Source organism: Ascochyta rabiei, chromosome 20 (assembly GCF_004011695.2).
Source record: "Ascochyta rabiei chromosome 20, complete sequence".
Classification (NCBI taxonomy): Eukaryota; Fungi; Ascomycota; class Dothideomycetes; order Pleosporales; family Didymellaceae; genus Ascochyta; species Ascochyta rabiei.
This window is the reverse complement of record NC_082424.1, coordinates 582,464-595,006: the sequence shown is the minus strand read 5'-3', so window position 1 is coordinate 595,006 and position 12,543 is coordinate 582,464. Positions and strand designations below refer to the sequence as shown.

Here is a 12,543-nt window from a genome sequence, read left to right as displayed (position 1 = left end):
CAGTCCGAAAGACAACCTATTAACGCCGTGCTTGCGCAACATCTACCATCAAGTACTGTAACACGTGAACAAGCAATTTAGGGCCGCCAAGTGGGACGCCTAGGAAAGGGTATCCTGGCGGTTCAACTCATTGCCAGCAGGCATAGTCCCGACGTGGCTCACCAGCTCAGCCTCAGCAGCCCTCTTCTCCTCGCCTTTCAAAGCCTCGTCCATGTTGTTCCTCGTACGCATCGGCGACGTCGCATCAGCTGCGCTATCATCCACATCGAGCTCCTTCTGGCGCCTGCGGATCGTGCTGACGCTTGCTACACTCTCAGCATCACTATCCTTTCTCTTTTCTGGCCCGCCGTTTTGCACCTCGATCGAGACGTCAGCGTCTTTCGAGAAGACACGCAGGCCAATGACGCAGACCGCATTCCAGGGGTCGCGTTCGAACTCATCTTCATCTTCGATCGTGTAGTAGCTCCTTCCGTTCTGATGATAGTATCGGATCTGGTCTTGGGAGATCAGGCGCGGTGAGTCACGCTCGTTATCGGAAGCCTCAGAATCCAATGAATCTGCAAGATCAGAGTCCCAAGATGAGTCATCCGATATTTCGTTGGGTGAGTATGTGCCATGTCGCGTTCTGAGCGAACTGACACTGGTACCACGACCTCGCGTGATGTGGATAGCGGGCCTTACACCTGGAATGGGAGACAAGGTGGCGCGACGCGATGGTGCTGGAGAAATCCTCGATCTGCGATCAGGTTGAGGGCTATATGTGCGTTGACCAGGAGTACCAGGGCGGAACTCTTCAGGTTGCGATTGAGGAGTAGGTTGGGGTGTTGGTACTGGCGATTCTGTAGTTTGACCCTCATTGTACCCGTCCCTTCCATTGTATCCGTCACGGCCGTTGTATCCGTCACGGCCATTATACCCATCGCGACCGTTGTATCCATCACGGCCCTGATAGGAGCCGGGGAGCTCAGCATTGTAGCCACCCCGGCCCTGAAGTTCTCCAGGCATATTCTGATTGTACCCTCCACGACCTTGGAAGCCATTGTTAGCAGCTTGGTAGCCGCCACGGCCTTGAAGGGCAAGTGCTTCCGCCATAGCTGTGCCGTGTTGTTCATTACGGTTGTAGCCACCACGACCTTGGAGAGCTCCTGGAAGGGCTGCGTTGTAGCCGTCGCGTCCACGGTTATAGCCTCCACGACCCTGGAAACCACCGCCGGGGCTTGGTGAGCGTTCACCGACAACACTGGCGCTCGCTGCACGTCGGTGTCGTGTGACAGCAGGGTGACCGGGCTTTGTTTCTTCTTCACCCTCTGTGCGGTTCTCCTCCTCGACAGCAATGCCAAGTCCGGTCAAATCCTGCAGCCGTTTCTCGATCTCCCTCATCTCGCCTGGACGGTTCAACTTACGTGTCTCTTTGGCGGCCTTCTTCTGCTCACGCAGCTTTTGTCTTCTGCGGAACTTGCGTTCTCGCTCATGCGCGCGCCTCGCATCGGCTTTCTTGCGGTCGCTTTTGTGTTCGCGCTGTTGTCGATCCTTCTCCTTCTCGTGCTCCCTGAACTGGCCCTTCGCATGGGCCAGGTCGTAGGACAGCCCAGTAGCCAGCAGCTTCTCACGGCGCTTGGTACAAGTTGCCCTAATTACCTCATCTGGAGTCGGATTTGGAGACCTTGTGGCTTTGATCTTGAGAAGGACCGTATAATTACCGGCTTCAAGGTCCAATTCGGTGGAAACCGATCGTTTCATGTAGTATGTGCCGTTGCTGCGTACAATGTACTCGTCCTCATCGTCTTTGTGAAGTCGAAACTGGAGATGAAACTCGTACTGTCCCTCCAAGCCTTGATAGTAACGGTCGTCAAGCTGACTGAGCACTATCACGACTGGGCTAGGTTTCTCGAGATGAACCTTGAACTTGGTCTCTAGGTAGTCGACACTCCAGGGGACGTTGACGCTCGTCCACTGCTGGGAGACGGTCCACTCGGGTCCGAAAAGCCGGGTGCGATCGAAATGTTGATAGTTCCGGAGCAGATCTCGGTAAGAGATCCAGAATACTCCATCATCGCCGAATTTGTGGTTCAGCTTCTGCATCCATTCAGGAGTCCACTCTTCCGACCCATCGCTCCAACGGCCGGTCCATTCGGTCCTGCCCCAAGGATTGCGTAACTTGAGCAAGCGCTGTCCATCAATCTCGCGGGCCTCCATGATGGAGTATGCATGCTTTTCCTGTATACCTTTGCGAGCGCCATAAATGCCACCCATCTGGCCGCACCCAAAGAGGAATGTCTTGTTGACGTTCATGAGCTCGTCATGCCAGAACTTGTCCTTGTCCAGGATGTCGGTAGCGAAGACCTCGGAGGTGACACCGCCTGTCAAATCTTCGATGCCCTCGCCTACAAAGCCGCCATCGATCGCTGAATAGTCACCATGCGCTTTTGCGAAAGCCTTCTCGAGAAGCGGTAGCCAGGTCTCATTGGAATCGCTGCACTGCGCAAAATAGAGAGCTCTTGATCCAGTCTGCATGACGGTGCGGTATTCTTCATCCGGGCTCTTGCGATTCTGCAGTTCTAGCCAATGGTAGCGCTCGATCTTGGCTTCATCGAAGTCTTCCTTGATCAGGTATAGCTTGTCGTCGATAACCTCCGAGATCCATTCGCCATCTGTACCGTATGAGTGCATGTTCTGCAGGGATGTGGATCTGAACACCTACCTCTGTGGAAGACGAACCCATAGACTCCAACCTGCTCGTCTCGCGCAACGCACACTCTTTGTATCAGTTCCTCTTTGTTACTGATCGTTGCAAGCGCTGACATGAACCAACAGTCGCCGTCATTCCCTTGTCGCACATCGTTCGCGGTGGCGCCTTCTATGAAGAATTGGGGGTTTTCGAAAATGTCCTATCGTTGTGTGAGCCGCGCGCCCGCTTTCTGGAGCTGGGATGTGTGTTTTACCTCGACTCTCTTGACCGACATAGGCTGGAACTCAGATTGTTCCTTGTCCAAGCTAGTCAGACAATCGGGCGGTGTGTCTGGAGACGCTTGAGACCGCTTGAAGTCGGCCTCGATGTCGAAATGAGGGTCGCGATACTTCTGGTTCAGCCGTCTGCACTCCTTGACGATTTTGGCTACTTTAGTTTTGCAAGATTGAACGGCCTCTTCGTAGGACGCAAGCGCATTCTTGCCAGGTATCGATCCCTTTGGCGTATGTGCGGCGGCGCGTTTTGCGTACAAATTGTCTGGCAGAATGGTGAAGATCTTTCCTGGGTGCTTCGTTGTGAACGTGTTCCAGAAGTCGTCAATGCTTTTCTGGGGCGCTTGCTTCTTGACAGGCAGCCGCGGCCGCGACGCCGCAGCAAACGCTTCCCCATTCATACTGGGAGCTCTGGACTGTGGTCTGGTGATGTTGATAAAGTCGTTGGGGGACACTTGAGATGCCATGGTCATTGCCGAGCTGTAGCTAGAGAACTCAGGGGTCTCGGCTGCTGTGAATGGCGTATCTGGTCCATTGTGGGCGTGTAGATTGTTAATAAATATCCCTTGAAAGATGACGAGACTTTCAGCCCCCAGCCGTGATCTCAGATGAAGTGGTATTTCGAGCGCGCTGTAAGAAAACAAGTGGGGCCGTCAGACACGCTCGGCACAGCCGCTGGGCCCCCGCTCTGTGCGAGTCACGAATCAGATCCCTGCGGAGCGCCGAGCCTTGCGGAGAGTTGGTTCGCGCAGCGCGAAAAGGCGGCCAGGCAGAAGGAACCCCAGCTCGGCCCAGCTGCAGTGACCTGCAGCATTGACTGTCGAGTCATCCTCTGAACGAATGAAACACAGGTCCACCCTGTAGGTAGTGGTCTTGAGGTTCGTCGCGAGTGAGGTGATTGATCCAAGCACCCTGCTAGGTTGGTTTGGGGGCGTTGCGCTAGCTGGGTAAGATAGACCACCGCTGCCAGGCTGACCGACTTCTTGTCCACCTGTGCTGCCATTTCAAAGCAATCCGTCTGCTGCGCTGGAGGTGAGAGTATTGAGCGTGTCGGACATTGCTGTACGTCCTGTGACGTATCGCTGCTGCACACAGAATCTGCCGGGCCAGCAAGGAAGACGACAGCCCATCGACACCACCATCAAGAATGCCTGAGGATGCAGGCGACGGCTAAGAGGTCTCCCGAAAAGCGACTGATCGGTACTGAAGCTGAATTTTGCTGTGGCCATTGTGCGTACGAAGTCTCGTTCGAGGAACGTGCCGCCAACTCGGAGTTTCGATCTAAGTATGGCTCTCTGTTCTATCTCGGCTGGCACGAACAGCTGCCAAGTCGCACAAAGCATCAGGCTGATAGGAGGATTGCAGGCGTTCAGACCACTCGGAGGCACAAAGCAATGCGAACGTATGCAGCCGTCAGAGCCTCCCACTTGCTGGCCTTATCGATAGGTAGGGGCGGCTTCGCTTCCCGACCAACGCTCCTCGCATCAGCAGCCATCTCCCCAGGGATTGGAAATGTCTCAGTCCAACCGGAGTGCTGGATATAGGGCTGCATCCAAGAGCACCTAGGGTCGTGCCTGCATTCCCCAGCCACTACGGCTCGTCAGCATTCGAGTCAAGTAGCGGTAACGGTAGTTAATCGTTTTTCGACCGCTGCTGTAATCGCACAAGAGGCTGAACAGACGCACGGGCGCATACCCACCTAGTCGCTCTGAGCCATAGGTTCAGCCCTATGAGTCGCTTGCCAATGCAATTGTGATCCTTTGGCTCGAATCTCACCGCACTTCTGCCGGCCTTGACCAATGAGGCGTCGGTTCTGCACTGTCTTCCAGAAGAATGGTGGAAGCGTTGCAGACTAAGGCCGTGATAGGACACCGTAAAGGGCGCAATGTCACGGTGCAATTGGCATGTGCGCAAGCTTTGCTGATGCCCGGGGGGAAGCGGTAAGCAGAGCGTAGAGGACCGGGGTGGACTCTGCCGTGACCGTCACGGTGCCGAGTGGACCGGGTAACCCGTCGAAGTACCGGTGCTGCCGAAGGACCGCACAAGGCTGATTTGCAGGATGGTGTAAGGTGAGATGCGTGCACGCTGGAATGGGAACGGATAATTTTGGTTAGCGCGATTGCCTCAGGATGCTACGTCACAACAGCACTTGCATCGTCACGACCTTCAAAGCAATTAGACTCGGATTTGATACCACGGTAACGAGAGACGACCTGCACTGTCTGACTTAACACTACGGCGAGGTCTCATCCCACTCAGCGCGTCTTCCTACTCAAACTTGAAACATACTATACTTTTGCAGCATTGACAAAAAGAAAAATTGCTTCAGGCTCTTCCCTCACCTCCTTCGATCCCCTTTTCATCTCTACGTCCTTCATATCCATCAGCACATCTGCAGCCTCTTCCATGCTCGTACCGAATAAGAAGCTCTGTTCCAGCTGATACCATTTAGTAGCAACAGCCGTCGACCTCAGCGTTCAGGATAAGCGCATCCTGCCCCCTCTTCGTTTGTCGAGCTTCTTTCCAAGTCCTACTGATGTTCGAGAACTGTCGTCTTTTGCCCCGGACCGTGGCACGGAACGTGTCCCTTTTCGAGACTGAAGGGGACCGTTTGTCGCTGTCATTGGCGATGTGATCTACCCATCTGATATTTCCTGCTGAAATCTGACAGGGTGCTGTGTGAACGTATGTACCTGGTTGCTGGATGGAGGCGAACGGTGACCACAAACCCTAACAACCGACGGCAGCGTCCCCCTTTTCTGGTGCTGAGGGCACATGATTGCCATTGCGAATGGTAGTCGCCAAAGGAGCGTCAGTGAGACTATCCCTGGGTGTCGTTGGCAGTTTATCCGAACAAGTGCTCCGCATGTCGAACCCAACACTTTGGCAGGCCTCTCCTTCAGGGCGGGTTCTCTGCCGGTCGGACACTTTAGCACCCCCCTCTGGTCTTGGAAAGCAGTATCTAGCATGCACTTTACAGCACCAGGGTTGATATACATCATCTTGGCAGTCGCGAAGATACATGTATTCAGCTGTCTTGCGAAGGAGTCAAGGACCCAGGTTTCAATTTCGTGGACGTCTATGAGTGGCGTCTTGCAGAGCGTCGAAGAGCGCGTCTTCCGTCACGCTAGGATTAAATTTGGCAAATTCCTCAAATACTTCGACGCCGCTGGGAAAAGTCTCTGGTGTGGCATCTTGGTTGTTGGGCCAGCTTCGGTTTTTGCGTGAGTTCAGATCAGACATGATGGGCGTCTGAGTTGGACGGTGAATGCAGTTTTGGTGATCTCGGCCTGGACAAAGTGCCAAAAGCATTCATAGAGTGGGAATATTCGATGCTGTATCATATTACTCAAAGGCTCTGTGGTCCATGGTTAAGAGTTACTAATTCGGTCTTTTGCGTATCGGTTAAGCCGATCATCTTGCCAACCAACACGTCCGTGGCGGCAGCCATCGAATGATTCTTCAGTCTTTTCGTCATTACTGCATGTTTCTTGTTGTCTCGCAAGTACCCTGAGCAAACGCAACGTGGCCAGATAGGCGCATGTTCACGTCCAGCGTGCCCGCACCAAATACAGCGACATTTGTGATCCCTTCATCTTTCTTAAAGATCTCGTCGATGTTCTGTCGTATTCCCATGGGACAGCTACGAGTCGATTGAAGTTTCTAGTTGGCACTGACTTTCACCTCCCACCTACACTAGCTTCGTTTATTACAGTCAAACGCGCCTTCCCCAGCCTGCGCGGTTCCACAACACAACGTCTTCGGTATTATATCAGGAACTGTTTCTGCTCGCTTTGTTCTGTTTTGTCACTCGCTATACGCCCGTTCTGTCGCCGTTCATGCCCGCAATGTCAACTCCCAACGACGAGACCATCGTTGCGCGTCCGACCGACGACACGAGTCGTGAGGTGCGCGTTATCCATGCCCTATTTCCTCGGGAGTGTCTGAGTCTAGACACGGAAGCCTCCAGCACGTATCACAACACAGGCGTCCAAACCCTTCCACCACCAAATGGCGACGTCTACAGAATCATCAACGGTCGCGAGCCATCACAGAGCGACTATATACACAACATGGGTGCCGCCGCTATTGGACGCTACCAGGGAGACCCTCGCTCGAATACATACGAATTGATGTACGGTGCAGCATGTACAGCTCCACAAGCTACAGGAGGTGCGAAATACGTGGACTCAGGTTTCCAGACTGCAGATTGCAACATCACTCGCAAAGCGCTGGCCAGTGCAAAGGTCAAAGCATCTATGACGGCCAACAAATATCGTGGCGCTGCCGCTAAAGCTGGTTACACCATCTGCGCTGAGTCCAAAGATGACAACACTGTGCATTCTGAGCAATATCCTACGACAGCACGGCTTGATATTGAAGGCAACTTGCTAGACGGCAACGTCGAGAGCCGTCATCTCCCAAACATATACGGCACGTTAATGCATCATTCCATATCGGCACCAGAACTATGCAGGAAGACAGTCGTGCCTACCGTCAGGCAAGAAGCGAGCATTTCACATTACGATGCACCAACACGTAGAGCTGCATACCCCTCACCTTCTCTATCGCCGCTCACAACCACGAATTTTCTACCTATGCCTGTTGAGAGAATATCAGCGCTCGCACCGTCCTCAAAAAGGCAGCCATCTGACTCAGCCTTTGCACTGCAGAACGAGTATGGACATGTTGGATCTGCCATGAACAACTTTGTCGTCCTTGATCCTGCAGCTACTGGTATCTCATCGGCCCATAATTCTACAGAGACGACTACACTGTTATCAGGCAAAAACATATTAGACGATCGTGAAGATATCGAAACTCCGACGAAGAGACGTAGATGTGCAACGCCTGAGATCCCGCAGGAAGGTTCCATTTCAGTCACGACTTCACCGAGCTGGCCCGAAGAACGACTACAGCAAGATTTTCAGGCACATAGGGGATCTCTGAATACAGCAGAAGGTACATACTCTCAGTTTGTCCAACTCCAACGCTCACCATCAGGCGATGACAGCCCAAAACACACTTCGGATGTTATTCAGTGCGCCATCACAGCAAAGAAAAACCATACAAACAATTTACCAGAAGATTATAAGCCGTCTGCAACTGCTCTGCGCAGAAGTTCACCTTTTCAAAAGTCGGAAGGCTCGGTCATTCTCAAACGAAATCCATTCTCAGAGTTCCCAAAACAATTCTACGATCGAAAAAATCGTCAAAAAGCCAAACGTACACTTGAGACGAAGCGAGTCAGGCCTATATCACACATCAGAGAGCAAGTTGATGACAGCAACAATAAAATTCAAGCGAATCGCGAGGGAAGATTCAAAGTCGTGCCCGACCTTGCTGAGAAATCACCCGACAATCGACAATCGACATTCAGAGCGACTGCTTTACTGAATGAAACTGCATCAAATTGTGTCAAGAGTAGTACCACCTCCCGCACTTTGCGTGGTTCTAGGCAAGCGCTTGCCCCGTATGTGCCTCCTGCAATGCGCGCCAGAGCTCGGCAGGCTCTTGAGACCGAGCAAGAGACAAGAAGCCAGAAAGAGTGAACACAGTGCACAATTTTCTGAGTTATGGCATGCCACGCTCACGGTACGAAAGTGGAACGAGGCAGTACATATCGATCTTCGCACCGTTGCAATCACCAACACACAAAGAACGTTGTGAGTGACAAACAACTCCTGGACGGAAAACACAAGAAGGTGATTTACTGCGCGAGCATGAAAGGGGCCTAACAAACCAACAAAGAACATCAACAACACACTCTTTGAGCTTTTCGCACATTTTGAATAGCTCGATAGAACCGCTCATCCACACATACCATACTCCAGCGAACACACGTTGCATAGATCTGTGCTTCAACACGAGAGACTGCACTACGTCAGAGCCAACGGCGGGCTTACAACAAAGGCCAACTTCAACATCACAAAAGTGTGCTCCAACTAGACACTCAACACAGCACACAGTACAAGAAACAAGTATGAGACAAACCGTCACCGCCATGATGGAACGGCGAGGGAGGTATTCAAGCCCTAGTCATGGCGAGATGCAACGTTCATTGCTTCGGCTTGAAAGTGACAGAGCTATTGCCGTGGAGACACGCACTCGACAGGCAACACTCGGCGACTTGTTGGATCCACGTTATACCACTGATCTGCCCTCATCGACTTTCAACAACATTACTGATCCAGACAACGCAGATCAGAATGCAGATCCTGGAGCGCCTTTGGAAGCCCACTACCTACCTTCCACAGCGACTGAGAGCGATGCTTACCAGAAAGTGAGCCATAGTGCTTACTTAAATGAGGACACTCAGACTGAAAACGGAATTACATCGCCTATAAGATTGGGCCAGTCCGAAATCGCAGTGCCAAATACGTTTCGAGATAGCGGATATGGATCGATGAACGAGGAGATTTCTTATTCTCCAGTAGACAAGAAGCCTGACAAGATCTCCGAGGTTAGCAATGTAGGCCTTGAGAACAGTGCCTCAGATCACAGGCGCCGCCAAGTAGGTGCTCGACAGCACCGATACGATGCGGAAAGGCATGAAAGAACTACATGTGACCATCATTCGCCAGAAAAACAAATTGGGGCAGTAGATGAAGAGTATGCATGGGTAGCTGTTGAGCGCCAGCTTCTGGAGACATCTCCAGAAAACACCGAGGATGCGGATGAGTCTAAAACTGGGGCTCTCACCGAAGAAATTGATTTCCTCAAAAAGGCAGATAAGAGAAAGAGCAGTTTAGAACGATCACCGCCACCCGAACACGCTGGTTACATCCCAGAAGATTACTATGCTGACTGGGAACAAGTACCATCACCTGCAGCAGCTGGTCATTACATTTTGAGAAGACCGAGCGTTCCCAATTACGATCCATATTCCACGTCAGACCTAGAAGAGCCACTAGACGCACCGCCAAAAATACCAACAACAATTCACCTCAAAGCCGTTGCACAACTCATACCGAGAGATTGCACAAAGATGATCATTGACTTTCTGAAGCAAAACTCATCAAGGATAGACGTCTTTCGTACACGCCGGGAGATGTATTCAGGCAATACCAGCGGTGGTACTAGATCCATTGTAACAAACTTCAGTCCTGCCTGGGATAGTCGCGTTGAGCTTGGTTTTCTCACAGATGCTATGTTGTGGCTGGATGCATTACTTTTGCCTTTTCGGGACGAGATTTTGGCGGAGGATAACGAGTATTTAAAGCCACGTCTGGAGCATGCGGTCCGCATATGGCACGCAATAAAGGACCCGTCATCCAAAGATCCGGATCTATTAAACGAAGAAGAAGAGATCCAGATTGAGATGATATCCAATTGCATTGCTGAAATCCAATCCTCGAATCAAAGACGCACAGAGCTTCTGGAATCTACGAACATTGACGTCGGGATTATTGAAAACCTCCTAATGTCCGCTGAGACTGTCAGACACCGCCGAGACTTGGACCGAGAAAACGACCAAAGAGATGATCTAACCGATAGTCTACGACGCATCTATCGCACTGTTGTATGCACTATCCCGGTTGGTCTGTCAGAAGACGACGCGGTCGTACAACCTAAACAAAGTTTTAAGATACAATACAAAGGCGGTCCCTTCAATCCCTACGTACTTCCAGACCCTCCAGAGATCTTCAGTCATGTCTCTACCGATACCAGAGTTACGACCCAAGGTTACACTGGAGTACCGCTCAGTGAGCAACGAGCATCGCTAAGCGACGAATATTTTCACGGAATGCATGAAGAGATGTTCCAAGTGATTGCCGCACAGAGTCAAGACTCTGCAGGGACAGCAAAGCTTGCGAAGAACGCGAATTGTATGGACCGGGATTGGAGAAGAGTCTACGATCCACTTTTTGGGGAGGGCATGCGCAGATATGAAGGAGCCGCAAGTCGAAGGATCGAGGAAGAGGAGCATGAGGCCAAGCGGCAGGACAGGAAGCGAGATGCTACAGAAGAGGTAAAGAAATCTAGTACAGGAGAAGAAATAACGACTGGGACAACATTTTTCCAGTCTTCCCCTGCGTTCAGCGACTACACGTGCTTCACGGACACTTCTGTCGAGATTACTCTGCCTTTCCAGGATGACAGCAAGCCTGCTAGCTCCAAGATGAAATTTTGTCTTGATATCAACAAACCGGGGGGGTGCGCCAACCGAGACGCATGCCCACATGATCACAGCAACAAAGGCGTTTTCTGCAATAAGAATCCATGTGCTTTTGCAAATGCAGGAACTTGCGCCTTTCTCCATACCGGTACCCGTACCGCTCGTCCGAGCCAGTCTTCACCCGAAGTTTGCGACCCGAATCTGATAGATCTGAGACCCATCTTGAGTCAAGTCTTGGCCACCCCCAGAAGATACAAGGCATGTACATTTGTCAACAAATCTCGAGGGTGCAAAACCGAGAACGAAGGCAAAGTGTGTGGATTCAATCACACTTTGAGAGGTGTATCGTGTCCGGATCTCGGACGGGACAGAAGCTGCCCACGAGGGGATCGTTACTGTCCATTGATGCATATCTCTAGCAACAATGAAAACACTGGTTCTACCGCTGCAGACCCTTCGTGGGCTGTATCGATTCCATCAAGAGTCCATGATCCTGTATTTCAACGAAACTCGAAAGCACTACCTTCCCCTGTCACATACCTTACACAATCGAATGATCAAGGCCTTGGGATAGCACTAGGAGAACAGCAGCAACCTTTCCAAACATCACATACAACTCTACCGTCATACCCTCTGATTCAACCACAGCAACAATTGAGCAACAACCCTATTCTGAAGCCTAGCGTTCCTACAGGTCCGCGAAACCAGCCACAGTCATTAGCTCTAACAACTTCCAGGACGGTGTCTCAAGCTCGACGACCCTCAAGCGACGTTATCTCCAACCAGTTAGAACGGGGCCTACGCATTCGTGGTGCAACCGGACGAGGCACAAGTCCACATTTTTCGGCACAATATCGGACAGAGGCCAATGTGATTGCGACATCGAGACAACCGCAGCAGTATGGCTTCCAGGATCTATCAGGCGAAAACCAGTCAAGCAACTATTATGATGCGTCAGGAACCCACAAGCGCAAGCACGGTGAACAGCAGAACCGGAATCAGGGCGCAGTGACTCGGGATAGGCTTAACAGCTCGTTTGGTCCTGGAAATCTGATTCGAAATCAAGACTACAAAGAGGCGATCTACGATGATGGATATGGCTATACTGACAGACATGAGCTTGACGAGGAGAAAGCAGATCTAGCTGAAGGTAGTCGCTCCTCCAAAAAGAGGCATAAGAACGACCAATATAATATCGGGTATCCGGGCATGGGTCGCAGATCTTGAGGACGTCTATATTGTAGAGCGAGTGCAATGATATTTTTTTAACTATGCAGCAGTGACCAACGATTTTTTTTGAACTCGCTTTTCACAGTAGCTCATTCCTTTACGTGACCGAGGTCTTGGAACGGACGACTTCCTGTTCGTAACGTTATTTCGCATCTCTCTCACTCGATACAGTAGCCGTAAGCGTCAACCCAGCTCCGCTGGCCTCTACACTACTAGTCCGTGAACGGCCAGCA

General features: G+C 51.6%; 3 protein-coding genes across 3 annotated transcripts; 2 read left to right on the top strand and 1 right to left on the bottom strand.

Moving 5' to 3' along the window:
- Nucleotides 1-99: 99 nt before the first annotated feature.
- EKO05_0010670 (uncharacterized protein) lies at nucleotides 100-3,362 on the bottom strand (the record flags this gene model as incomplete). The annotated part of the gene is made up of 3 exons (XM_038943612.2): nucleotides 100-2,651; nucleotides 2,702-2,888; nucleotides 2,943-3,362. 3 exons carry the CDS (start codon nucleotides 3,360-3,362, stop codon nucleotides 100-102), a joined length of 3,159 nt encoding a protein of 1,052 aa, XP_038793613.2.
- Nucleotides 3,363-6,809: 3,447 nt separating this feature from the next.
- Nucleotides 6,810-8,513, top strand: EKO05_0010669 (uncharacterized protein; the record flags this gene model as incomplete). Its single annotated transcript, XM_038947282.2, has 1 exon — nucleotides 6,810-8,513. One exon carries the CDS (start codon nucleotides 6,810-6,812, stop codon nucleotides 8,511-8,513), a length of 1,704 nt encoding a protein of 567 aa, XP_038793612.2.
- A 431-nt stretch (nucleotides 8,514-8,944) lies between these two features.
- EKO05_0010668 (uncharacterized protein) lies at nucleotides 8,945-12,307 on the top strand (the record flags this gene model as incomplete). The annotated part of the gene is made up of 1 exon (XM_038947281.1): nucleotides 8,945-12,307. The coding sequence occupies one exon, from the start codon at nucleotides 8,945-8,947 to the stop codon at nucleotides 12,305-12,307; it is 3,363 nt and encodes a 1,120-aa protein (XP_038793611.1).
- Between the last annotated feature and the right edge of the window lie 236 nt (nucleotides 12,308-12,543).